This window comes from Podarcis gaigeae (genome assembly GCF_964106915.1).
Source record: "Podarcis gaigeae genome assembly, chromosome: 12".
In the NCBI taxonomy this organism is placed as follows: Eukaryota; Metazoa; Chordata; class Lepidosauria; order Squamata; family Lacertidae; genus Podarcis; species Podarcis gaigeae.
The window spans coordinates 46,653,184-46,677,740 of record NC_139688.1 but is presented as its reverse complement, the minus strand read 5'-3'; the positions used below and the strand labels follow the sequence as shown (position 1 = coordinate 46,677,740).

General features: G+C 42.5%; 2 protein-coding genes across 10 annotated transcripts in view; one reads left to right on the top strand and one right to left on the bottom strand.

Moving 5' to 3' along the window:
- NEK11 (NIMA related kinase 11) overlaps positions 1–24,557 on the bottom strand; it is a 79,833-nt gene that overhangs the window by 9,002 nt on the left and 46,274 nt on the right. For all 5 annotated transcript variants that reach the window (XM_083705840.1, XM_083705842.1, XM_083705839.1 and 2 more), the window contains exons 13-14: positions 8,148–8,305; positions 6,099–6,159 (exon numbers count right to left, since the gene is read on the bottom strand). In XM_083705840.1, coding sequence (XP_083561966.1) covers positions 6,099–6,159; positions 8,148–8,305 — 219 coding nt within the window. The remainder of the gene's footprint in view (positions 1–6,098; positions 6,160–8,147; positions 8,306–24,557) is intronic.
- On the top strand, positions 5,418–24,509 carry LOC310828439 (uncharacterized protein). 5 transcript variants are annotated; one of them, XR_014556870.1, is made up of 9 exons: positions 5,418–5,660; positions 6,912–7,030; positions 9,094–9,232; positions 13,372–13,546; positions 17,995–18,153; positions 20,069–20,163; positions 21,593–21,670; positions 23,375–23,512; positions 23,910–24,509. XR_014556870.1 is itself a non-coding variant. In XM_083706139.1 (8 exons), exons 4-7 carry the CDS (start codon positions 13,493–13,495, stop codon positions 21,645–21,647), a joined length of 363 nt encoding a protein of 120 aa, XP_083562265.1. In that variant the 5' UTR covers positions 5,418–5,660; positions 6,912–7,030; positions 9,094–9,232; positions 13,372–13,492; the 3' UTR covers positions 21,648–21,670; positions 23,910–24,509. The 5 variants fall into 5 exon arrangements, 4 of the variants coding, with proteins under 4 accessions (XP_083562265.1, XP_083562262.1, XP_083562263.1 ...); XM_083706139.1 differs by lacking the exon at positions 23,375–23,512; XM_083706136.1 differs by having other exon boundaries at positions 23,375–24,509.

Below are 24,557 nucleotides of genomic sequence, written 5' to 3'. Positions count from 1 at the left end.
AGAAGCGGACCCCAGAGTCGTCCGCGGCTGGACCTAATGGTCAGGGGTCCCTTTACCTTTAACGCTCTCCCACTGAACGCTCAAAACATGGAATTGCTAGGCTTTACTTTCTGAATCAGGGACGCGGGTGGCACTGTGGGTTAAACCACAGAGCCTAGGACTTGCCAATCAGAAGGTTGCTGTTCGAATCCCCACAACAGGGTGAGCTCCTGTTGCTCGGTTCCTGCTCCTGCCAACCTAGCAGTTCGAAAGCACGTCAAAGTGCAAGTAGATAGATAGGTACCACTCCGGCGGGAAGGTAAACGGCATTTCCGTGCGCTGCTCTGTTTCGCCAGAAGCAGCTTAGTCATGCTGGCCACATGACCTGGAAGCTGTACGCCGGTTCCCTCGGCCAATAAAGTGAGATGAGTGCCGCAACCCCAGAGTCGGCCACAACTGGACCTAATGGTCAGGGGTCCCTTTACCTTTACTTTCTGAATCACTATTTGATGAAAACATATCTAGGAGAGGAAGCATAGGGCTACCCAAGTATCTTGGACTTGGCTTAGTGCTTCCTATTGGCTTGGAGTTGGAGGAGATTCACTGCTGTTTTCTGCTGGTTGGAATTCCATATTGCAATGCACCCCAATTGCTGTTGCAGCCTTTTTGCTGGAACATACATCCTAGGAGTGTGTGTTGTTGAATTACTGCTGTTTAGACATCCAAACTGGAATCCCAGGTTTCCTGGGTGGAGGCATGAGCCAGAACTCAATAAAAGAAGAATATCCCCTAGACACTGAACCTAGCCCCGGACATCGTCCCAAGCGTCATAACTTTCTAACCACATGTGGCTGCTGTATTGCTGGTGTGTTAATACTGCTTTTATAGTAACTGCTGGCAGCTAAATCTGTGAGCTTTTTCCTGCATAGATTCAAAAGCTGATTCAACAGCAACATTTCTTCAGAAGTACACTTTGGGTAGCACAGATTTGTTCTCAAAGAACGCTGGGGACAACAAAATGTTTTTGATCAGCTCGAGATGTTTCATCAGCAAAATGAAGGCCAAAAATAGTTCTTGCTTAATACTGCAAAACTCTTTCCAATTCATGTAAATTTATACTCTCGTGGAGACATTATGTGACTATAAAATGGATCACCTTCATTGCGCTCTGCTTGCAAGATCACTTTTGAAAACGTTTGTATAGTAATATTAGTGGGGACGAGATAAGCTTCTACACAAAGCATTACATCCCATTGTTACATAACTTGAGCACAGTAGAAGATACAAAAACAGTCACATTGGGCCATTCATTATAGCTACATTGCATCGTTTTGCAACTTGCTATCCATAAATGTTTAATGAACATTAGCATTCATTAATGTTAATGAACTGAACATTGATCTTTTTAAATTCCACCAACTGCTTTACGCACATGACACAAAACAGCGCAAGCACACCATTTAAGCCTCCCACACACCAAATGCAATGTTCCTTTTGTTTGAAGGCTGTTCTTATCAGCTAATACACGGATAAATCATAAATGAAGTGCGGGAGGGCGAGGATGGGTGTTTAACACTAGAAAATCAAAGTTTAGCACGTGGCATGGTAAACTTAAGCACCAGTCCAATCTCACAAACTGTTGTGTCAGAAAATAACTACATATTTAATATGTGTGATGGCTCACCATGTGTAAAGGTTGCTGGCATATCAAAAATTTGTAGCCAAAAAAGGACTATGTTTGTGCTTTAATTGGAGGCTGTGATTCTCACTGGCAAGTAGAATGCTTTAACTTTTACGTGCAAAAGTCCAGAAGTTCTGGAAATGGTATTTTGAGAGAGAGATGCTGTCTGACCCAATAATATGACATCTAAAGCAAGATAGGCTTTTTAACTATGTAGAAAGATCATAATGAAAATGCTTTAAAGTATTTTAGAGAAAGGATACAGATCTCCAGGAAGGAGCATTGTTTGGTCTTAGCACTCCCCACTATGTCACAAACACATTGTTCAGAAAACAAGATATCCCTGGATGCTACATTGCTATTGTTTATTTATATCCTGCCTATCCTCCAATGAGCTCTTCCCTCCCCTCCATCTTTTCCTTCTAACAACCCTGTGTGGTAGATCAGGCTGTGAGTGACTGGCCCAGTCACCCAGAGAGCTTCATGGCTAAGCAATAATTTGAACCTGGCTTGCTCTTGTCCTAGTCTGACACTCCAGCCCACGGTTAAATAATGTGATGTGCTCCAGATGTTGAGTATACTCCAATAATCCCAGACTGTTGGCCAACAACATCTGGATCACACCACCAGGGCCGGTCCACCCATAGGGCAAGGTGAAGGAACTGCCTCAGGCAGCAGGATCTACAGGGGCAGCAGTGCCTGATGTAGATCTTTCTTCCCTCCCTGCCTTGTTCCTGTTTAGATATTCACCCAGCCCTTCTTCCCTGGCAGGGAGAGGGATGCCATTTTGTGGTTCGCTTCAGGTGCCAAAATGTCTCGGGTCACTCCTGGACACGACAACAGCTACCCCTGTTCTAACTAGACTATGATCCAGTGTTCAGGGAGATACACTGGCACAAATATTTAACACATGGCTACCAAAAAACCTCTCCAGTTTCTTCTGTTGGTATCACATCTTTTCTTGGCTCCTGATGATGCAGTGTCTACATTGCAGGCCTAAGGCTGTAATCTATTATTTAATTAAGTTATATAATGAAGTGGGCAATATACTCAGTTGGTGTTAAATGGCTACAAGCACCCTTTGCAGCTTTTTTGTTTTGTATCTGAATGCTTTAGCTCCCATGGGATTGTATGCAAATTAGTGGCAAATTGGAAATGGACACATTTCTTTTTCATTATCCCAAAAAACCCAAATGAAAATAAAAGAAATTGGGATTTCCATAAAAATAAAAAGCAAATTAAACCAGCATACTTAATTATTAAAGTATTGATTTAGATACCCCTTAATTTCCAAGGTGGCTTCTCACTCAATTTACTTAGTTTGTTTATCTACTTGTTTAATATCTCCCTCTTGCCTACTTCCTATTCCTGATAGCTCTGGAGCCTTTGCATTTACAAATCTCCCAACTGCACACACAAAACCCCACCCTCCAAATATGCAATGCAAATGTGTACACATCAGCTGGATCAGAAAAGAACATGCTCGGTTTAACTCCACTTCTAAGCCTGGGCAGAAGTGGATTTGAGTTCGCTTAGAAACTTAAGTAAGATCATGGCCTCCTGGCAAATAGAAGGGGAAGAAATGGAGGTAGTGAGAGATTTTACTTTCTTGGGCTCCATGATCACTGCAGATGGTGACAGTAGTCACGAAATTAAAAGACACCTGCTTCTTGGGAGAAAAGGGATGACAAACCTAGACAGCATCTTAAAAAGCAGAGACATCACCTTGCCAACAAAGGCCCGTATAGTTAAAGGTATTCCCAGTAGTGATGTATGGAAGTGAGAGCTAGACCGTAAAGAAGGCTGATCACCGAAGAATTGATGCTTTTGAATTATGGGGCTGGAGGAGACTCTTGAGAGCCCCATGGACTGCAAGAAGATCAAACCTATCCATTCTTAAGGAAATCAGCCCTGAGTGCTCACTGGAAGGACAGATCGTGAAGCTGAGGCTCCAATACTTTGGCCACCTCATGAGAAGAGAAGACTCCCTGGAAAAGACCCTGATGTTGGGAAAGATGGAGGGCACAAGGAGAAGGGGATGACAGAGGACGAGATGGTTGGACAGTGTTTTCGAAGCTACTAACATGAGTTTGACCAAACTGCAGGAGGCAGTGGAAGACAGGAGTGCCTGGTGTGCTCTGGTCCATGGGGTCACGAAGAGTCGGACACAACTAAACAACAAGAAGAAACTTAAGTACCATCTGAGGAGGTTTTGGGGACGCAGGTGGCGCTGTGGGTTAAAGCCTCAGCACCTAGGACTTGCCGATCGAAAGGTCGGCGGTTCGAATCCCTGCGGCGGGGTGCGCTCCCGCTGCTCGGTCCCAGCGCCTGCCAACCTAGCAGTTCGAAAGCACCTCCGGGTACAAGTAGATAAATAGGGACCGCTTACCAGCGGGAAGGTAAACGGCGTTTCCGTGTGCGGCTCTGGCTCGCCAGAGCAGCGATGTCACGCTGGCCACATGACCCGGAAGTGTCTCCGGACAGCGCTGGCCCCCGGCCTCTTGAGTGAGATGGGCGCACAACCCCAGAGTCTGTCAAGACTGGCCCGTACGGGCAGGGGTACCTTTACCTTTACCTTTACTGAGGAGGTTTTAGGGTTTTTATCAGCCAGAACTGAGTTCCAGCACCTCTCAGGTGGGTGACATTGCTGTTATAAGAGAACAAGGCAGGCATTCATGGTTCCAGCACCTCTTTTTCTTGAAAAATAGCACTGGGTGGATAGCATGTTGGAGCTAGAAAAGCCCACTCAAGGTCCAAGACTGCTAAACTAGACTCATAATTTCCTCCTGCCCTTACATGTATATTCCATTTCTCTTTCAGCATAGAACCAAATGTGGCATGTTTCTGTTTCCCAGAAGTCACATCTAAGCACTGATCAGTCCCAGGCCTGATGTGCTTCTGCAAGTTGGTGGCCTCATGATGTCCAGGGAGAATTTCTGAAAGGTGGCGATTTGTCCTGGATCTTAGGCAAGTCAATTGAAAAATTGTGGGGTTTTTTGTAAAAAAAGGAAAAGCTTGACAGCTTTTGGGGGGTCCTGGTTTTTACTTTTTGAAATACGGCAACCCTACTCATGTACTTTCAGTGAGGAAATAGCTTTTTGTAGCTAATTTAGGCATCCTATCTAGGGATATGACTGCATTGGCATGGAAGAGTGGGATTAATGTCCATGTTGGCTCCATCCCCAACCTTTATACATTCAACCAAAGTTCTGAACAAAGCCTCTGTGCATACAAGTTGTATAAGTGAAGGCTGTGTTCACAGCTTTGGATACACAAGTGGAGACTGGGAACAGGACCAACAGGCATGTTGGTTTGTTTACATGCTCCTTTGAAACCTACTGCTGATCATCTGATGCCATAGGTTTCCTATAGCTTTGTTTCATCATTGCATGTAGAAGTAGGTTCTACTGAGTATAAAAGGAGCCCTTATCTGGCCTTGGTTCATACTCCATAAACCTATCTATGAGGATAAAATGGAGCATGTGTTAATAAGGCTATCAACATCACAGCAGTAATCCCTAATGGAATATAGGCAATTGCCAGCATATCTAGAGGAACTGAACCATGCAGAGGGATAGCTATGCCAGTTTCTTGCAGCAAAAGCAACAACGAGTTTTGCTAATCTTGAGTTAAAAAATTAACACAATTATTATGGCATAGGTTTTCATGGACTGCAGTCAATTTATTAAGTAAATACATTAAGTAATATGTATACAGTAAAATAATATATATATATTAAGTAAAAATATACAGTGACTAAACACACAGCTAAACAACATAGGCAGGAATTTAGGAGTTAAGTCCTGCACATTTAAATCTACACTCGTTACAAACTTGTCTATGGGGAAATGTGATATATTAAAAGAGTGTGATGGATCGTATCCAATCCCAAATTAATTCCAAATGAATTGACTTTAATGTTTTTTTTCTTTCAAGGCAACATATGCTAATATCCATTGGAATCAATTGAGTATGACCTTAATGTGATGAAAGATAAATGGTAAATTTTTATTTTAATCAAGTTTTTCCTACCCATGAATCTAATTATTCTTTTTTTAATGGTTTCTAACGTCACATCTTTAACTTTGTTGTTGTGCACCACATACTAAATATAGAAAAGCAAAATAATAATAATAATGAAACAAATAAAAGAAATTCATAATAATACTAGTCTGAAATCAAATATTCCTTGTGATCAGTATTCTTTCTGTTAAGCTTGCAGACTCAAAAAGATTCCAATGCTAGTTTTGGAGCTGAAGTTATTGGAAATGAGCTTTTCTTTCAAAGGAAAGACACTTTTGTGTGGTCTGTAAAGGTTGACAGAAGAAGCACCATTTGTTTTTATGGGTCTTCTGAGTGTCGTGGAGAGAAAGAAAAATCAATTCAATGTTCAGTATTGTTATCAAACTGTTCCTAAATTGAGGGCACATCATCTTACCTAGACAGCTGGTGTTTAGGATATTCTCCATGTACCTGATCATTGCTTCAACATCACTGTCCTGTAGTCAGAAGGAAAACAAAGAGACCTTGGGCTTGGGAACATCACCATATGAGCAGTATTTGTTAGAGAGAGAGAGAAATGCTAAGAGGCAAACGTTACAATCATCAGAAATCACTGTACACCACTGTTTTAAATCTTTTCCCAGTCCTGTGAGATAGAAGGAGAATATGGTCTATGCCAACAAATTTGTTTTGAGTCCCAGTCCATTGGTACAGGGGACGCGGGTGGCGCTGTGGGTTAAACAACAGAGCCTAGAACTTGCCGATCAGAAGGTCGGCGGTTCGAATCCCCGCGACAGGGTGAGCTCCCATTGCTCGGTCCCTGCTCCTGCCAACCTAGCAGTTCGAAAGCACATCAAAGTGCAAGTAGATAAATAGGTACCGTTCCAGCGGGAAGATAAACGGCGTTTCTGTGCGCTGCTCTGATTTGCCAGAAGCGGCTAGTCATGCTGGCCACATGACCCAGAAGCTGTACGCTGGCTCCCTCGGCCAATAAAGCAAGATGAGCGCCACAACCCCAGAGTCAGCCACGACTGGACCTAATGGTCAGGGGTCCCTTTACCTTTTTACCATTGGTACAGAAGAACTATGCCTCCTAGATATGCACAGCGGATATTCATTCTGCTCAGGGGTTAGATAAGCATTGTTTGGCTGTTCTAGATAGTTAATATGGTCTTTCTGCACCAATATTATTTCTATGTTCACTCATAAACCTTGCTCTGCCCTGCTGCTATTAACATTGTCTATTCAGTTCAAGGAGAAACTAGTGCTTAACATACTTTGAGGGCCAGGGGCCACCATCACAGAGACACATTTGAACAGATTCAGCCTGCAAAGGATGAACCAGAAGCTGAAGGGAATGAAAGAAAGGTAAGCAATCTCAAGGAAGACCAGAGACTTTTGTTTCAGCACCCTTTCACCCAATTCTGGGTAAGCAGCCACTTCTAAATTGTGATTGTATGGAGGAAAACTTTAACACACACCCCATAGTAGCATCTAGCCTGTCTCATCACTGGTGATCATTTTTGGTCCAGGCTGCAGTGTTTTCAGTTTACAAAGCTGAAAACAAGAGTTTGTTTGATGTTGAAGAATGGAGATTTAGAAGAAGGAAAAGATCAAATACGCTGACGTAAGGGAAAGGTGATGAGACTGTCTTGTTTTATTGATAAGGTGCTAGATGCGAATGTGCCAGGGTTGTATAGCTCTCGCCTGATTGTATAGTTGCTTCATCCATTAATGACAAGAGAAATTTATGTGTGTGCACTGGGTGGAAAACTAACAGGCACAAACAGTAGAATCAAATTCTGGCAGAGGTGTCAATAAAACCACATCCATTTCTCCCCTAATTTTTCTTGTCACAGAAATGTGAACCACAAAGACATGACAAAATGTGAACCGTGAAGGCTTGACAAAATGTCACTCTGCCCCAGTCTGACTGCCAGTCCCGAATTTAACTCTGCATTGTTCAAAATTCTATTTTATATTGGATGCCTTTGGAAATACTGAATCACAGCCAATCCTGTTCAAAACACAATTAACTGCCACTTGTGATTATATAATACCTTTACATTCTACATGGAAATCAAAGGAAAAGTTTGGATTAGGAAGGGGGAGGGAATACAAGTTGCAGTAATAAAAGTGAGGAACCGTATGTATGTTGCAGCCTACATCGGGGAGTTTTCAAAACAGTGGTACCTTGGTTTACGAACTTAATCCGTTCTGGAAGTCTGTTCTTAAACCAAAGCATGCTTTCCCATAGCAGCAAGGGACTCAATTTACAAATGGAACACACTCGACAGGAAGCGGAACATATTCTGCTTCCAAGGCAAAGTTCACAAACCAAAACACCTTCTTTTGGGTTTGCAGTGTTCTTGAATCCAAGTTGTTCATAAACTAAGCTGTTCTTAAACCAAGGTACCACTGCATGTTTACTTAGTGCCATCTTAATGGTCTATGTTCAACGGGCAGCTGAAAAGCAAGTGTATACCTGCCGGTTTGTTTGACACACAGTGTGTGATGTGACCATCTCTTCGACTTCTATCTCTTCCTCCTCCTCCTCCTCCTCCTCCTCCTCACTTGTTTCTGAGCATGAATCAAATGCATCATTATAATACTCTTCTGCAATGACTGGATCTTCTGGAATCTCTGTAACAAAATAGAAACAATAAATGAACTTAAAAAATTATTTAAAATATCGCTTTAAAAAACACATACAGATGAGTCAAACTCTCTAGTGAGAAATTTAAAATGTAGAAGGAGGAATATATGAACTTTCATGGAGGTTCTAGCACAGGGGTCTGCAACCTAAGGCCCATGGGCCACAAGCGGCCCACAGCCATCATTTAACCGGCCCACAAGCTGCCCCTGAACTGTGCCACCCGCTAGGCAAGTCCCTGCGCACTGCGCGAAACTGGCACGGCGACTCGCTTCTGCGGCGCCGGAATTCACGTCTGCGCAGACGCCGGAAATAGCTTGCACGCTCGCTCACTCGCAATCCGGCCCACAGAGGGATCTCCGCTGGAGTGAACCGGCCCAGGCGAGATAAAACCTTGCCGACTCCTGTTCTAGCAGCTGTCTAATACCCTGGAACTCTATATGAGGTGGCCATCCTCTTCCACAAAGCATGCAACTTCGAGATGGATGTACATGGAGTGATGAGGACGATGACATATGCCTAGCCAGCCCTAGCAGCAAAATGAACCCTGGTGATCAGCGTGGTGAGATATGTTACAGTCAGCTCGCCCTCCCGTTGGGAGGAATATGAGTTTTTACATTGCACGTGTCCTGTGACATAAATAAAACCCCACGCTAAAAACGTAACTTTTGAGTGGTCGCCACGCAATCATCCTGAAATTATTTCCTTGCGGCAAGACTTTACACAGCAAAGCGTGTTCTGTGCCCTGTGGTGCCTGAAGATCTGTCTTTTCTTTTAGGTATGTTTCTGACCTCTGTCTGCAATCAGACGTGGCACACCCAGCAGAGTGTTGCATTGCAGCTGCTCAGCTTAGCTGGATGATCCACCTGCACATAGCAAGATCACAGCAAGGATCCCTTATTCAGGGGAAATGAGCGGTAAGAGAAAGTTGCATTATTTTATAACAGCAAACAATGCATTTTTGGGGAATCATGCACTCAGCATACTCAGGCCACTGCTAAGGGCCCTCTTGCCTTCACTTGATTGGGTCCACCTTCTCTCTCTCCCCCTGCATTTCCTAGCTTAGTTTTGATTTAGCAGCAGGTGGCTACTAGGCAGTGGCAGAGCTTCAAGCTCCGGCGGGGGTGGAAAGCAGGCGGGGATGTGGCTGGCACACATCCCAGGGGCGTGGCACGCTGCCTATAGCGGCATGGCGCCCAGAACGGGGGGAGCAGCTGCGATGGCACCCCACCGGGATCGTGCCACTGGGGGTGGTGTGCTCCCCACCCCACCCCTGTTCCTCCAGTGCTAGGTAAAGGTAAAGGGACCCCTGACCATTAGGTCCAGTTGTGGCCAACTCTGGGGTTGTGGCGCTCATCTCGCTTTATTGGCCGAGGGAGCCGGTGTACAGCTTCCAGGTCATGTGGCCAGCATGACTAAGCTGCTTCTGGAGAATCAGAGCAGCGCACAGAAACGCCGTTTATCTTCCCGCCAGAGTGGTACCTATTTATCTACTTGCACTTTGATGTGCTTTTGAACTGCTAGGTTGGCAGGAGCAGGGAACGGGAGCTCACCCCGTCGCGGGGATTCGAACCGCCGACCTTCTGATCGGCAAGTCCTAGGCTCTGTGGTTTAGCCCACAGCGCCACCCGCGTCCCTCCTCCAGTGCTACTAGGTGGTTAAATGACACCCACCCTTTAAATTCCCCACGTTGTCCTAGAACAACACCATGTTTCCATATTGTGGGAGGTTGTAAATGGGGGGGCGGGGGGGCTCACAGTGGTAAATCTACAGAAGAATTCTGAAGTTACTGGCCCTTTGCTTGGACAGCCCATTCAAGTCTAGAAGCACTCCTGATTGGAACTGCAATGGGGGAAACTAAAAGAGTCCTCCTTAACATTAACTTAATGATAAAAGTTCTCATGAAGAAACAATAGTAAATGTACCTAGCACATAATGAATACTGAGGTTTCTGCCCAACACTTTATAGGCTGATTCATTCTGCAAGAATTGAAACTCCGCAGAAAAAGCAATGAAAAATGAAACCTCTAAACGTGGGCTTGCCAAGTTTCCAGCTGCCTTTCCTAGGTAGCATCATCTTTTATATCTACTGCAGTTTCCCCTTCGTGAGTTAAACAGTCGTTGAAAAATAGTTTTAATTTGCTCCATCCCCGGAGCTCATTAATTAGTGCATTAATGCAGCATTCTAAATTTCGCCTGCATTTATGCGGCACTGAGTGACATTGCAATCGTAAGCATGCTTACTCAGAAGTAAGACCTGCTGGGCCTTACTCCCTAGTCAGTGTTCAGGAGTGCAGCCTCAGTTCATTTATTTTAAAGAAACAAAGCACAATGGAATAACGTGACCACATGAGGACAGAGTTTTGCTACAAGTTAGCAAGTTAATAATGGACAGAAAAGGGAAGAACAATATTTTTCTTGCAATTTTTTTTTTTTGCATTTACAGGTTCTCTGTTTGTATTCTGTTTCCTTGAATAAAGGGTCAACTTTACTGAGTTTCTGTGCGGACTTACAGCTGAACCAGCCCTGACATGTGCTGATGGTGCCGTAACATACACATAATTGCATTCATCTCTGGGAATTATGGTATGTTTTCACCTGTCTTGCACCTACCAACCGTGGTAGTGCACAACTTGAAATTCAAACCCAAAAGAAACACCCCTTTGGACTTTAGAGCTGGATGATGGGAGCATATAATTTCACAAAACCTAAGAATGAAACAATGAAGATGTTCATCAGACAAAAGGGTGCTTCGTCAAGTAATGTAGTTACACAGTTCACAGTAATTTAAGTTTACTTGCGTTTAAGCATGAATGAGGTTAACATTACATGACAGCTGACTTCATAGTTCGTGTAGTCTCATAGCAATCAATGAGTGGTCTAACAACAGTAAGAGATTGGCATGAATAAATCCTGAATATGTGCCCAAACAGCTGTCTTAGGGCACACTGTCTGCTGAATAGTGACAGGGCATATTTCAGATTCCAAGCCAAATAAGAACTTCTGGGAGAAATTACTCTTGATTCAGAATACTGTATAGCTGAGCATTATGACCAGGACAAATATACTAACAAATCAGATAATTACAAACTTCAGCAATTTCAATATTCAAAATGAAATTGTTACCATCTCTGGACATATCTTTAAAGCACATAAAAATCAAGGTTTATGAGTTGCTCCGGCTACTAATGAAGTAATGAGGCCGTGCCCATGCCATTTATGCAGCAGTCTGCCACTTATTTTGGGGTCAAACATTCAGCTGTGTCTGTGAATTGGCAAAATCAACAAATTATAAGAAAGCTAATTGCCAATAAAGAATAAATTATGCCACAACGTGCACAGTTATCCCTATTGTGTTCATCCCATTATTTGTTTCAGTAACACAAAGATTTATGATTAAAGTCTCTAGGTAAAGCTAAGAAAATGTGATCAAGTAGTGTCACTCTGGGGAAGTATTATTAATTTCCTCATCTACTATAGCTTTCCAAAGCAGAAGTAAACAAGTTATGAGTGCTGCTTTTCCTAAAACAGTCAGAGAGACACATAAGAAATAAAGTAGAAGACTAAATATATATTTTTTATTTTCAGAAGTGCTTAAGGGGGAAGGAAAGAGAACACGTTCTTTTATGCATGGCACAACAGTTACTTGAAAAGTTGCCCTCTAAGATCCACAGGATCCTAGCAAAAGCTGTGCATGCATACCCTTAAAAACCAATTTGTACATAAGCATATAGGTAAAGGTAAAGGGACCCCTGACCGTTAAGTCCAGTCCAGACGACTCTAGGGTTGTAGCACTCATCTCACTTTACTGGCCGAGGGAGCCGGCGTTTGTCCGCAGACAGCTTCCGGGTCACGAGGCGCAGCAGAACACCAAAACCAGAGCAGCACATGGAAATGCCATTTACCTTCCTGCTGGAGCGGTACCTATTTATCTACTTGCAATTTCACGTGCTTTCAAACTGCTTGGTTGGCAGGAGCAGAGACCAAGCAACAGGAGCTCACCCTGACGCAGGGATTCAAACCGCTGACCTTCTGATCGGCAAGCCCTAGGCTCTGTGGTTTAGACCACAGCACCACCTGTACATAAGCGTAGGCTTTCTAAATCTTATGCTTACTTTGGGGATCTGCTCAGTTCTTCAAACAGACAAAGGAAACGGCAGAATTCTGACTGCTAATTGTTGTAATGAGAATTATTTTGAAGAAGTTGCTTGCCCACCCATAACTCACCACATAGTTCTTTTGGATTGGGTTGAAATGGGAGGACTATTGAATAACAGGCTTCTGGAAGGGTAGCAACGTTGGTCTGATGCAGCAAAATATGAGTGTCTTATGACATTTAAGTTTGGCTTACCATAGCATGCAAATCAGGCCTATTTGTTTTGTTCAATACCTACTATTCTAGTTACTGGTAAAGGCTACTACTCCTAATTTTCAGACATAAATTAATTTCAGATGTCTTAAGACCATTTCCCAGAAATCAAATAAATTGATAAATAATGAAATTGTGGCTAGGAATGCACCGTTAGTATAATAATAACGTATGATAATGCAGTTAACAGTCTCAATTGTTTCCTTATGTCTGCTTCCAAATGCATTTATTGAGAAGGGAATCCGTATAAATGAGCAACAATCCTTCCTTTCACATTGAATAAACTGAGTTTCTAGTCTTAAAAATGATGCTACTCTGCAATATTACCAAGGAAATGTTACATGAGATGCTTTGAATGGACTGTGCAAAGGCTACCCGCTAATAATTACACTAATGAGAAGTCATTTGTCTTCTTTCAGTTAAGAGTTCCTGGAAGAGTCGCCATGAATAGGAGTGTTGTACTTGGATAAACAGAATCTAGACAGCATTTGCTGAATTGTACAGTGAATGAGTTCAAATTAGAGAATGGAATTCATTCAATGAATGTCATGTTCATGCTCATTACGAGTTTTGCAACCCCTGCGACCGAAGCAGTGGGACAGTTTTCAAAATCTGGCACAAAGTATGTGAAATGCTGTCTGCATGTTGACTTTTAAACTGAATGATGTCTTTCTGAATTGTTTACAGATGGCATACATTAGGCATCACTAATGAATGTGATGTTCTTCTAAATATTGACCTAACCAAACCTGGTGACCTTCAATACCAATGGGAGGAAAGCTCAGCAATTACCAATGATGGCACCGTCATGGCAGCTGGAGGCATAATCCAAACTTCAGAACGCAACACACCAAAAGGAGAGGTAATTAGAGGAAAGGCAAGCCAGGGACAGGACCATGGACACTAACCCTATGCGGCTGAGGACATCTCGGACCCCCCCCTTAAGTATGTGAGGACAGGGCTGAGCCCCCCCACAATCTTGGGGAGCCTCATAGCCTCCTCTCAACACGTGTGACATCACATGTGTGTCACACATGTGACCCCACACGCACATGATGTGTGTGTCGGGCAAAACTCAGTGCCCCTGGACAGGAGCAAGAAAATGAAACAGGCAGATTAGATGGCAAATAGCTGAGCAGCATCTTGATCTTCACTTGGAACAGCAAAAGAAGACTCTGGGAATTTAGAAGACAAGGTGAAGAATTTAGAAGACAAGGTGGGGGGGGGGAGATTCAATCAGTTCATATTTAAAGGCAAACCCTACCTCAGAGCTTTCCAAACTTTTCATGTTGTGACACGCTTTTTAGACATGCATCATTTCGTGACACAGTAACTCAGTTTTACTAGCAAACCAGAAGTTAAACTAACCTCTTTCCTGCCTGGGAGGAACGCAAGGAGCATTCACGCGACACACCTACACACTGCATCCGACACACAGTGTCATGACACACTGTTTGGAAAGCTCTGCCCTACCTAATTAACACTTCCTGAAACAATGCATGAACTGAAACACATCCATCCTTTGAAATCCCCACGACTCCAAATCTTGCATAGTTCTCCAGACAATAATATGTATGAAACTGCATTTATTAGGAGAGATTATGCATAAAAATGTGTACATTAGTGAAAACAGCAACATACCAAATGCATTATACTGGGAAAATTGCTTTGCAAAATTGTGTATCGTAGGCAAACTATATTTCAATGAGAAATTTGCACTACAATGTTGACGAGTTTTCATGAGAAATGTTTTAAAATTGCCAACTGATGTGGAAACGTGGAAAACTGCACTGAAGACTGGGAAACTGAACCTTAAAGAGTGGCAAATGAGAAACTGAGAGAAATCAGACATCAATTCAGATTTGCCCATGGACGCGGGTGGTGCTGTGGTCTAAACCAGAGCCTAGAGCTTGCCAATCAGAAGGTTGGCGGTTCGAATCACCGCGACAGGGTGAGCTCCTGTTGCTCGGTCCCTGCTCCTGCCAACCTAGCAGTTTGAAAGCACGTCAAAGTGCAAGTAGATAAATAGGTACCCCTCCAGCAGGAAGCTAAATGGCGTTTCCGTGCCCTACTCTGGTTCGCCAGAAGTGGCTTTGTCATACTGGCCACATGACCCAGAAGCTGTCTGCAGATAAACATCGGCTCCTTTGGCCAGTAAAGCGAGATGAGCACCGCAACCCCAGAGTCGTCCGCGACTGGACTTAACGGTCAGGGGTCCCTTTACCTTTACCGAATACTAAGTGAACAACCGTCATGTTGGTGTTGCAGACAGGTCCCAGAGAGATGATAGCTTTTTCAGGCAGTTTAAGGTCTGAAAGCTCATGGTATGTTCCCTCATTTCACTGTTGCTTCTAGCAAACTGGTTTTACAGGCAGTTTAGAAATGGGCAACATTTGTCTTCAGTGGCAAGAGGGGAGCCAAGGAATCAGGTGTGTATATCGTGGGAAGCAGTCCCTCTTTCAGACTTCCAACTATCTTCAAAACCTTTGTCTGTCTTTTGTCCTATGTTTGCAACTTCTCCCAAGAATGGTAGACAGATCTGGTCTTGGAATACCAGTAGTGCCATTTTATGACTAGCTATCTCAATGGGAAAGGAAGTAAGAAACTGAATCATTTACACAAAGATCAACTGTGCTGGAATGTTTTTCCTGCACCTGCTTTCATGGGAATGATTTTTCAATAGCACTATCATGAAAATAAATGAAGAGGGCCATGGGGCTTGACTGCTCTAGTTTAAATAAATATGAATACCGGTTTCACCAATCATCAGTGTCAGAAGTTAAGCACAGTCAATCAGCAAATGTTTTAGAAAAAATTACAATAAGAGCTTCTGAAAACAATGTTTTTGTTACCCAAGCTTTTGCATTCCATTCTTCATAGACTAACTGCATTATCCGAACAAGCATCTCTCAATAGAGTATTGCAGGTCAAAAGGAGAAGTAGCAGTAAAGTGTATATTAAACAATTTCATCTCATAGTTTCTCATCCTTGGAATTATGAGAAACTGCCTTTACCTGAATTACTGCCTTTACCTGAATTCAAAGGCCTGCAAACGATGCCTTATGGGGAACGGCTAAGGGAGCTGGCCATGTTTAGCCTGGAGAAGAGGAGGTTAAGGGGTTATATGATAGCCATGTTCAAATATATAAAAGGATGTCACATAGAGGAGGGAGAAAGGTTGTTTTCTGCTGCTCCAGAGAAGCGGACACGGAGCAATGGATCCAAACTACAAGAAGATTCCACCTAAACATTAGGAAGAACTTCCTGACAGTAAGAGCTGTTCGACAGTGGAATTTGCTGCCAAGGAGTGTGGTGGAGTCTCCTTCTTTGGAGGTCTTTAAGCAGAGGCTTGACAACCATATGTCAGGAGTGCTCTGATGGTGTTTCCTGCTTGGCAGGGGGTTGGACTCGATGGCCCTTGTGGTCTCTTCCAACTCTGATTCTATGATTCTACTGGCTGATCTACAGGAATAAAAGTTGATAACAGCACAATCGCATGCTTGCCCTACACAGACCTACTGCGTTCCTGCTGCGGCTTCCTTCCAGGTGATTGTATAACTGTTTATATTTCTATAAACTCACTTTTGACCTCTGTGCGACATTTATAGTAAACCTGGACTTTCAAACAGCAGGGTTCAGGTTATATAATTTTGACTGGATAGATAATTTGAAATAACCTTATTGAAGGTTGATTTGGGTCTGTGTGGAGGTGAGGTGTGCATTAAGCAAAGAATCTGTTTGGGGACGATTTGGGTGGGAATCAGTTAAAGTGTGGTTTATGCTGATTTGTGGTTGCTGGATATCAAGTGTGGACAGCACTATACTGTAATTGAAAAGGGGTTTAGGTGCATATGACATGAACTGGATGGGATGGAGAAGGAGAATGTGGGTGTGATGGGGGGGCAGAAGTAATGCTGAATGCTGGAGAACACTTATTTTGGCTTTAACATGTAGATAAGCAAAAGCTTTTAGCAACGAATTGTAGGTAGAGCAGAGAGTCCCATCTACATACAGTGTAGTGAACCCAGAAAATCCCTGACAGCAAGAACTAGGGTTTTCCCCTGCTGGGCAAAATTTGCATATAATTATCTAATTAACAATATGCAAAATTATTTAAATTAGTTTTCTGTGGGCCTGTACACATAACCTTTTAAATACCTAGCAAAATGCCCCAGCTGAGCTGAAACTTTTTTCACTGAAATCCACAGTGAAACATTCATACAAAATTAGCATTGTAAATATGGAAATGATATATGCAATTATTGTAATGTGCTTGGCTATTTTGGTCTTATAATAAACTCAGAGGCTTGTCAGATGCAACATATTGCAATGTATTTATTAAGGAAATGAATTTTGAATGTTGTAACCGGTAGAGTATAAAGCAATAACAGAAGAGAAAAGTGGGATGAGAGTTTAAGGTACTAAAGCTCAGTGACTGACAAAGGGAAGAGATGAAACTTCTTTAAAAGTTGAAAAGAAATGAGATGAAATGAGAAAACAATGATCTGGCAAAGAACCTGCCACAATTCCTAAAAGCTTGTGAAAGGAAGCAAGTATATTTATGCAGTGCTGAAATGGTGAGGGGGGAAGGTGGGCCTTAATGAAATCCACAAGGCGAATCCCCAACTCACCTCAATTTTAGAATCATGGGTGCCTTGAAGCCTTCTAATAACTGCAGGTAATGTGACTGATCACAAAAGATATATGAGTCGTGCCCCCTCTGTTCTCACTATAGTTTGACCATTGCATTTATGTAAATATCTGCAAGCATGGGTAAATTTTGCAGATATCTTGCAGACTCCAGCCCGCCACAGACTTGCCCCCATGGGGATTTCTGGCCCTGCTAACTTTGTACTTTCCCGTGTGTGATCTTTTGGCAGAAGACCGTTCTGCCAAAAGACCTTCTCCAATGGGAATAAACACCTTAGTCCAGCACATGAACTTGTGGGATTTCCTCTAGTATAAACCCCAGTATAAACCACAGAAAATAGGGGACTCATCCCTTCACAGACCACATGAGAGATGGGCGAGACAGCGGGATCAGGTTATCTGGGCCCATCAGACCATGGATACAGTACATGGCTCCGCCTTAGGGCAAGTCATTGTGGGGTTTCAAATTTCATCGGCATCCTGTGTGATGCCAAAATTTGGCAGGCCTCCCACCATCCCTTGCCTTCCATTCTACATTGTGGCGCCCCTGAGGCCCAGTGTGACCAAACTGGAAAGGAAAAAGGTCGCCAATCTCACAAAGTGACGCAGAACAAACACTGGAAATGCTACAGGTGAGTTTTGTTTTTTTGTTTTTTTCAGAGAAGAAAGACCCAGCTGTCACCGACAGCAGGCAGGGTCGGTCTGGAAAGAGGGAAGACTTCTCCCCCTGGAAAGAAGGCTAAAGACTTCAGAGGACATGGCCTGATCCTTGCAGAAAGAGGCATCATCCCTATCAAGAATGCCCTCCAGCAGAATCTGGTAAATAAAGATTATACAGGGACTATCTCTATTTGCATGCACAGCTCATAAATATATTTTTAATTGCCCCTCTCGTTTACAATGTCTTTTCAGCTGTGAAATTGATATGAATATAAACCAGCCCATTGCGCAAAACGTAAGAGTACATAGTTTTATATTTTCATCGCAAAATCCATTTCCCCCCCTGAGTCATTGTGTTGAAAAACTGAAGTGATTAGATACTGTCTGATTAGTCCAGAATGTCAACCTAGCAGATTATTTCATTTTAAGTTATTACTACCAGCAGAGCAGCACATAATCAAATGCAATGCTAATATAGTCCCCTCCATATCTACTAACCCCCCTCCCCAATAATTTCAGTTTCATCCTCCTAAAGATACAGATTCAATGTCAAAAGAAATATAGCCTCCACTACGTTACTTTTATGAAAGAGGAACTATAAGTACTGGGCGGCAGGCTGCATTTGTTCTAGATGTCATAGTAGTAGCAAAGAAAAAGCCTATGTGCAAACAGCTGCTCATGCACAGGCTTTTTCTTAGCAGACTGCCACACTAATGTAGGATCCTACACGTAGAAAGGGTAGCAATTATTTTGTTTATTTACTGCATTTTATTAGCTGCCCAATAACTAACATTCTCTGGGTAGTGTTCAACATACAAAACAATCCATAAAAGGCAGATGTTTTTACTGACAGGGAAGGCGAGAGGCACTTGTGGGATTTTCTGCCTCAGGTGCCAAAATAAGTTGACCGGCCTCTTGGCACTATTGTGAATGGATGCTATGAGTGTCTGGAGGCGGTTGGAGGATGGATGGTGGCTAACAGATTAAGGTTGAATCCTGACAAGACAGTACTGTTTTTGGGGGACAGGGGGCGGGCGGGTGTGGGGGACTCCCTGGTCCTGAATGGGGTAACTGTGCCCCTGAAGGACCAGGTGTGCAGCCTGGGAGTCATTTTGGACTCACAGCTGTCCATGGAGGTGCAGGTTAATTCTGTGTCCAGGGCGGCTGTCTACCAGCTCCACCTGGTACGCAGGCTGAGACCCTACCTGCCTGCAGACTGTCTTGCCAGAGTGCTGCATGCTCTAGTTATCTCCCGCTTGGACTACTGCAATGCGCTCTGGGTGGGGCTACCTTTGAAGGTGACCCGGAAACTACAACTAATCCAGAATGCGGCAGCTTGACTGGTGACTGGCCGCCAGGACCACATAACACTGGTCCTGAGAGATCTGCATTGGCTCTCAGTACGTTTCCGAGCACAATTCAAAGTGTTGGTGCTGACCTTTAAAGCCCTAAACGGCCTCGGCCCAGGAGTGTCTAGACCCCCATCGTTCAGCCCGGACACTGAGGTCCAGCACCGAGGGCCTTCTGGCGGTTCACTCATTGCGAGAATTGAGGTTACAGGGAACCAGACAGAGGGCCTTCTTGGTAGTGGCGCCCGCCCTGTGGAACGCCCTCCCTTCAGATGTGAAGGAAATAAGCAGCTATCTTCTCTTTAAAAAACATCTGAAGGCAGCCCTGTTTAGGGAAGTTTTCAATATTTAATGCTGTATTGTTTTTAACACTTGATTGGAAGCCACCCAGAGTGGCTGGGGAAACTCAGCCAGATAGGAGGGGTATAAATAAAAAATTATTATTATATTATTATTACTATGTGCTGCCCCACGTCAGGCAGCAAAACGCCTTCAGGCCAGCCAGTTTCAAACAGCTACCTCACAGTGAACAGCTAAGGGCCTTATTTCAGCCATTTCTAGACACCTCAAGGTTTTCTTCGCCCCCAAAATGGGTCCTTTCCTGAGCATGGTGGCCATTGCTGAAAGAAAACCAGCCATGCTTTGTCATAACTAACTTCCTGTTCTCTCATGCCTGCGAAGGATGCTTCCAGAGAACTAAAAGCTCATTTTGCTTTCTTTTTAAGCGAGTTCCGAACTCTTTGCTGAGCCAGGATGCTGCCTTTCTGGATGCTGCACAAAGCTACCGGAGAAAAACAGAAAGAAATGACAGCATGTCAAGGTGAGCTGGCAGTCGCAAAGCAGTCTTGCTTAGCAATAGATAGCTGAGCAGCTGGATTCTGCAGTCATGCTTTGCCTCAGTTTCAGTCTCAGGAGCCTCAGATTGTTCAGCAGTTCTCTCCCTGCTTATGTGAAAAGAATAAATCTCCATAATTATTCTGGGTGGTGCAGTAAGGAATGAAACCATCCACAGCTAATATAAACCTGCTTCTTCATTTTTTAAACATTCAGATTTTCCATAAGCATATATTAATCTTGTGAATGAACTTTATTGCAAATAACCAAAGGCCTTTGCAAAAAAAATCTCTCATCTTCTCCATATAGACAGCCTTCTCTCTTTAATAGAATATAATGTGAATTTACGGTATCCATAAAATCCATCATAATTAAAATTCATATCTTCAGTATAATACACCAATACATTAAAAATTAGCATCATCCATTCAGTTTATTCTACACCAGTATCTCAGATAAAGCAAATCTACCCTTGAGTTAATTAACATTTAATTTTCCTCCCATTCAGCCCTGTATCGCCCTTTATGTTAGGGCTAACACTTGCCAGAAAGTCTCTTTCTTGTAACTGGGCCCTCTCAGTCTCTACTTTGTTCAGTCCTCTGCCTAGGAGGCTGCTCCACCAGTGCAGTCTTTTTGCTGGGAAGATGGTTTCACAGTCAAGTATTTTGTTCCATGCCTCTGTTTTCAAGGCTGCTGCTATGCAACTGGTGCCTGGAGGAGCAAGACCTCTCCTTCAGCTTAGCTGGATCTCCTTGCTTCTCAGCCATGCTAGGATTAGGATTCTCTAGGATTAGTCAGGACACTTTATGAGAAGCAGAAGTCAGTAGCATTCCATTATTAAAAAAAAAATTATTTCTAATTTTGAACCATACTAGAAGGGTTCTATGAAACCCAGGGTGATGAGTAGACTTCACTCAAGGACAATCTATGGATAACCTGAAGAGATCTGTATTTTACACATGTGTTCATGGAAGTAGCATTCTGGGGATTTACTGGAGACCCAACAAATGCCAATCTGAATGAATATATAGTGTTCATTCACAAAAAAATTGTGGCTATAATATGCAGATAGGTGTAGATATGCCTTGTATAGGAGGTGCTTGGGAACAAGACAGGATGCTATGGAGGGCTAAATGCAAATGACAGGAGTGTGGATTAATGTGAGGGTTAGGCAATGAGATTAGAGTGATAACAATGTGAAAGGGAGATTAGTTCACTTCAAATATACATTTTATTTCTTTAGCAAAACTCACAAATTAGTCATACAGCTTTGTTTTAAATCTCCTTTTATTTAAATCTCCTTGTTTGACTGATGCACATTTTCAAGGGAAAAGTTAAAGATCAGCATTATAATTATAATTTTAAACTTAAGAACAAGCACTTAGAAGTCATGTATTTGTTGATTAACTACCCAGTTCAGCTTGGGGCGATGGACCTGGGGAGGAACAAGGATACTGGATACTGGGTTGAAGCCTGAACACAATGTGACAAATGTGAGCAACACACCACTCTGAACTGCCCATTAATTCTGTATCTTTCAAGCACTGATCACAATGATAAATGAAAACCCTCGCAGGGAGTTTTAAGACCTCTGTGTTGATGTCTCTAGACCATGCAGCTAAACTTTCAAATACACCGGGAGATGAGTGGAAAAAAAGAAGCCTATTAGGCCTATATATTATAACGTGATAGAATAAGATACACATGGTGAACATTTTAGGCTTGTCCAATTGATGCACGATAGCTGATGCGCAGGTCCTTTTGGACGTGGATGATGGCAGAACTGGGGCGGAGCAGAGCAAGATGGGGTATAACTGAGCAGGGCACACTTTGCATGTCCCACCAACGCACACAGGGAGCCAAGAAGGGAACCCTGCGTGAAATGTTCACTGCCTTATGTAAGAGCGACCAATTTGCCCTGCTGTTCTGATTCCACTCTTATATACTCCTTATGTTCTAAACAGTCACAATTTCCATTCCATATCCATCTCTTTTGTTTTCTGATTTTCATTTTTCTCTCTCTCCTGCCTGGACATAGTTTCTAGAATGCAACATCCTCCCACACAGATTTTCTCTCTTGATACTGTAAAAGAACAAGTTGGCTGGCGATGCTTGGCTTAACGTGTCACACGTATTTGCCTTCTCTTTAAAGATAGAGAATCCAGCAGATTTTACAGTCCTACTAGTCAATATTAAGCTTTACGTGTATGCACTAAAGAGTCTCTCTCTTTGTGTATGTGTAGGGTAGAGAGGTCCCACAGACAGAGAATACACTATGTATTCCTGATGCATTACTTTTCCTAGGCAGGTACAGCCCAATGAATATATTATATTCCATGCAAATGAGCAATGGAAGTTTCTATCTGCTCTAGAAAAAAGCTACCTGATTAACATTTTAAGCCATGCTTGTTTTTAATATGCTGTAATAGGGGTCGCCAACCCAGCACCCAGCTTTCATGGAGCTTTTATTTCAAAAAACAACAACAACAGTAAGTCTCTAGTCCTCCTACAAAAAAAGTTTGAAGCAAAATGTGCAAGCACCCTTTAAGTTTCATACTGATCTGCACGGCCCACAATCAGCACTACTGAGATCAATTATCATGTACCTCTTCCCATCCCAGAAGTGTTTACATTATCTTATTAATTGTGTGCGCATTTATGTGAGATTTATATCTCACGTTTTGATTAAATGAGGTCCATGATGATTTACAACAAATTAAAATCCAAAATTAAAGCAGCCTCTGTTCCTTTGGCTGGTGGCAGAAGCCAATATCCTTCCTAGGGATGCTCCAGAATTTGGTATGGTTCACATTTTCAAGTGACCCAAACTGATTCACACTTCCCAGACTCATACTCAGATCAGAACATACCTTTCCCAATTTTGTAACACAGTTCTCAGTTCAAAAAATGCACATAAAGATGTATCTTGGAACAAAAGCAAAAAACAATGAGGCGGGGAAGAAAAATTCAGAGACCAAATTAAGAAACAGAAGAGGTAACACATCTGAATTTTGAATTAGTGGTCTCTGCTGCTGTTAATGGCAGACTTATACATTTCTTCAGTTAAGAAACTGTCATTTAATGAAGCATTCTTTTGACTTAATCTAAGTAGTACCAACCATGTTAACATCCTGGGTGTTACACCACGCAGTTATTTACTGAATCAATAGCTCATGGAAATTCAATTTAAATATCAGGTCTTTTGAGAAAATACCCATCATGGCTGCAGAGTACATCGCTGCGCATTGTGCCATCAGTAAAGAAAGAAAGAAAGAAAAAAAGAGCATGGTTATAAAAGCACAGCCCTGAATCCAACAGCTTCTCAGCCTTGACAGGTAGGTATTTTAGCTATTCATTTTCTCTTACTGGGAAACAGCTGCTTTTGGAACACAGATGCCCAGCTTCTGCAGGAGCTGAAGGCTAATACCTGTCACATGGATCAATAAATGCAGCTTCAAAATAAAGGGATTTATTCTGTTTGTTGTTCAGTTATATCTTGCAGATTTTAGGTGGCTTAAACTAAAATATCAATAGCATTATAAAGCTATTAGATGAACCCAATATTAAAATCACAGTTAATCATCTCTACACAGACTAAAACAAACAATGAAATCCTCAGTACAAAGAGCATGTAATCAAGAGAAATGAATAAAACTATATGAATTTAAACCAGCCAACCTAATCCTTACAATTCTGCTGTAATAATACAAAAATGTGTTACATTTTATTCAGAAACCCCACAGGCTGATACTGAGGCTTACTTCAAATCTTAAAATTTACCTGCATGGAAAACTTTTCCAGGTAAGAGAACTACAGTCTGAAGTGACCCTGTCACACACATAAGTAGACTTTTATAAAGAGAGAGGATGCTCAAGCATGCAGCTCCTTTACTGATGGAACTTGCTGTTCAGGTTAAGTGCTTTAATACAGTTAACGTAAATTGTGACTGATTCATAAACATTATCATGCAACTTTCTTCTGGTTTACTGGTATAGTGTTTAACCAGGAACATGCCATAATCTTGATGAAGCCATGCAAAACTTCTCCTATGCTTTATAGTTTGGCCCAAACCAAAGAATTTCTGGCAATATAAGCATTAGATACTTAATGCACTGGTCAATTTTCCTAGGCTGTCTCCTCTGAACAGTTGCGATTTCTGTCATATTGATCTCTTATGGACTCTCCTAAATGGAGGATGCAAAGGTAGCATATATCATTGTACAGAGAAAATGCATACAATTTGTGATCACTTTAAAATCAAGGTTTGATTTTCCAACCTTTTTAAAAGACTAAACAGACTCCCTGCCCCCGACCGAAACATCTTATGTCTCATCTAGCTTTAACTAGATGAGGAATTAACACAGCATATAATATCAATCT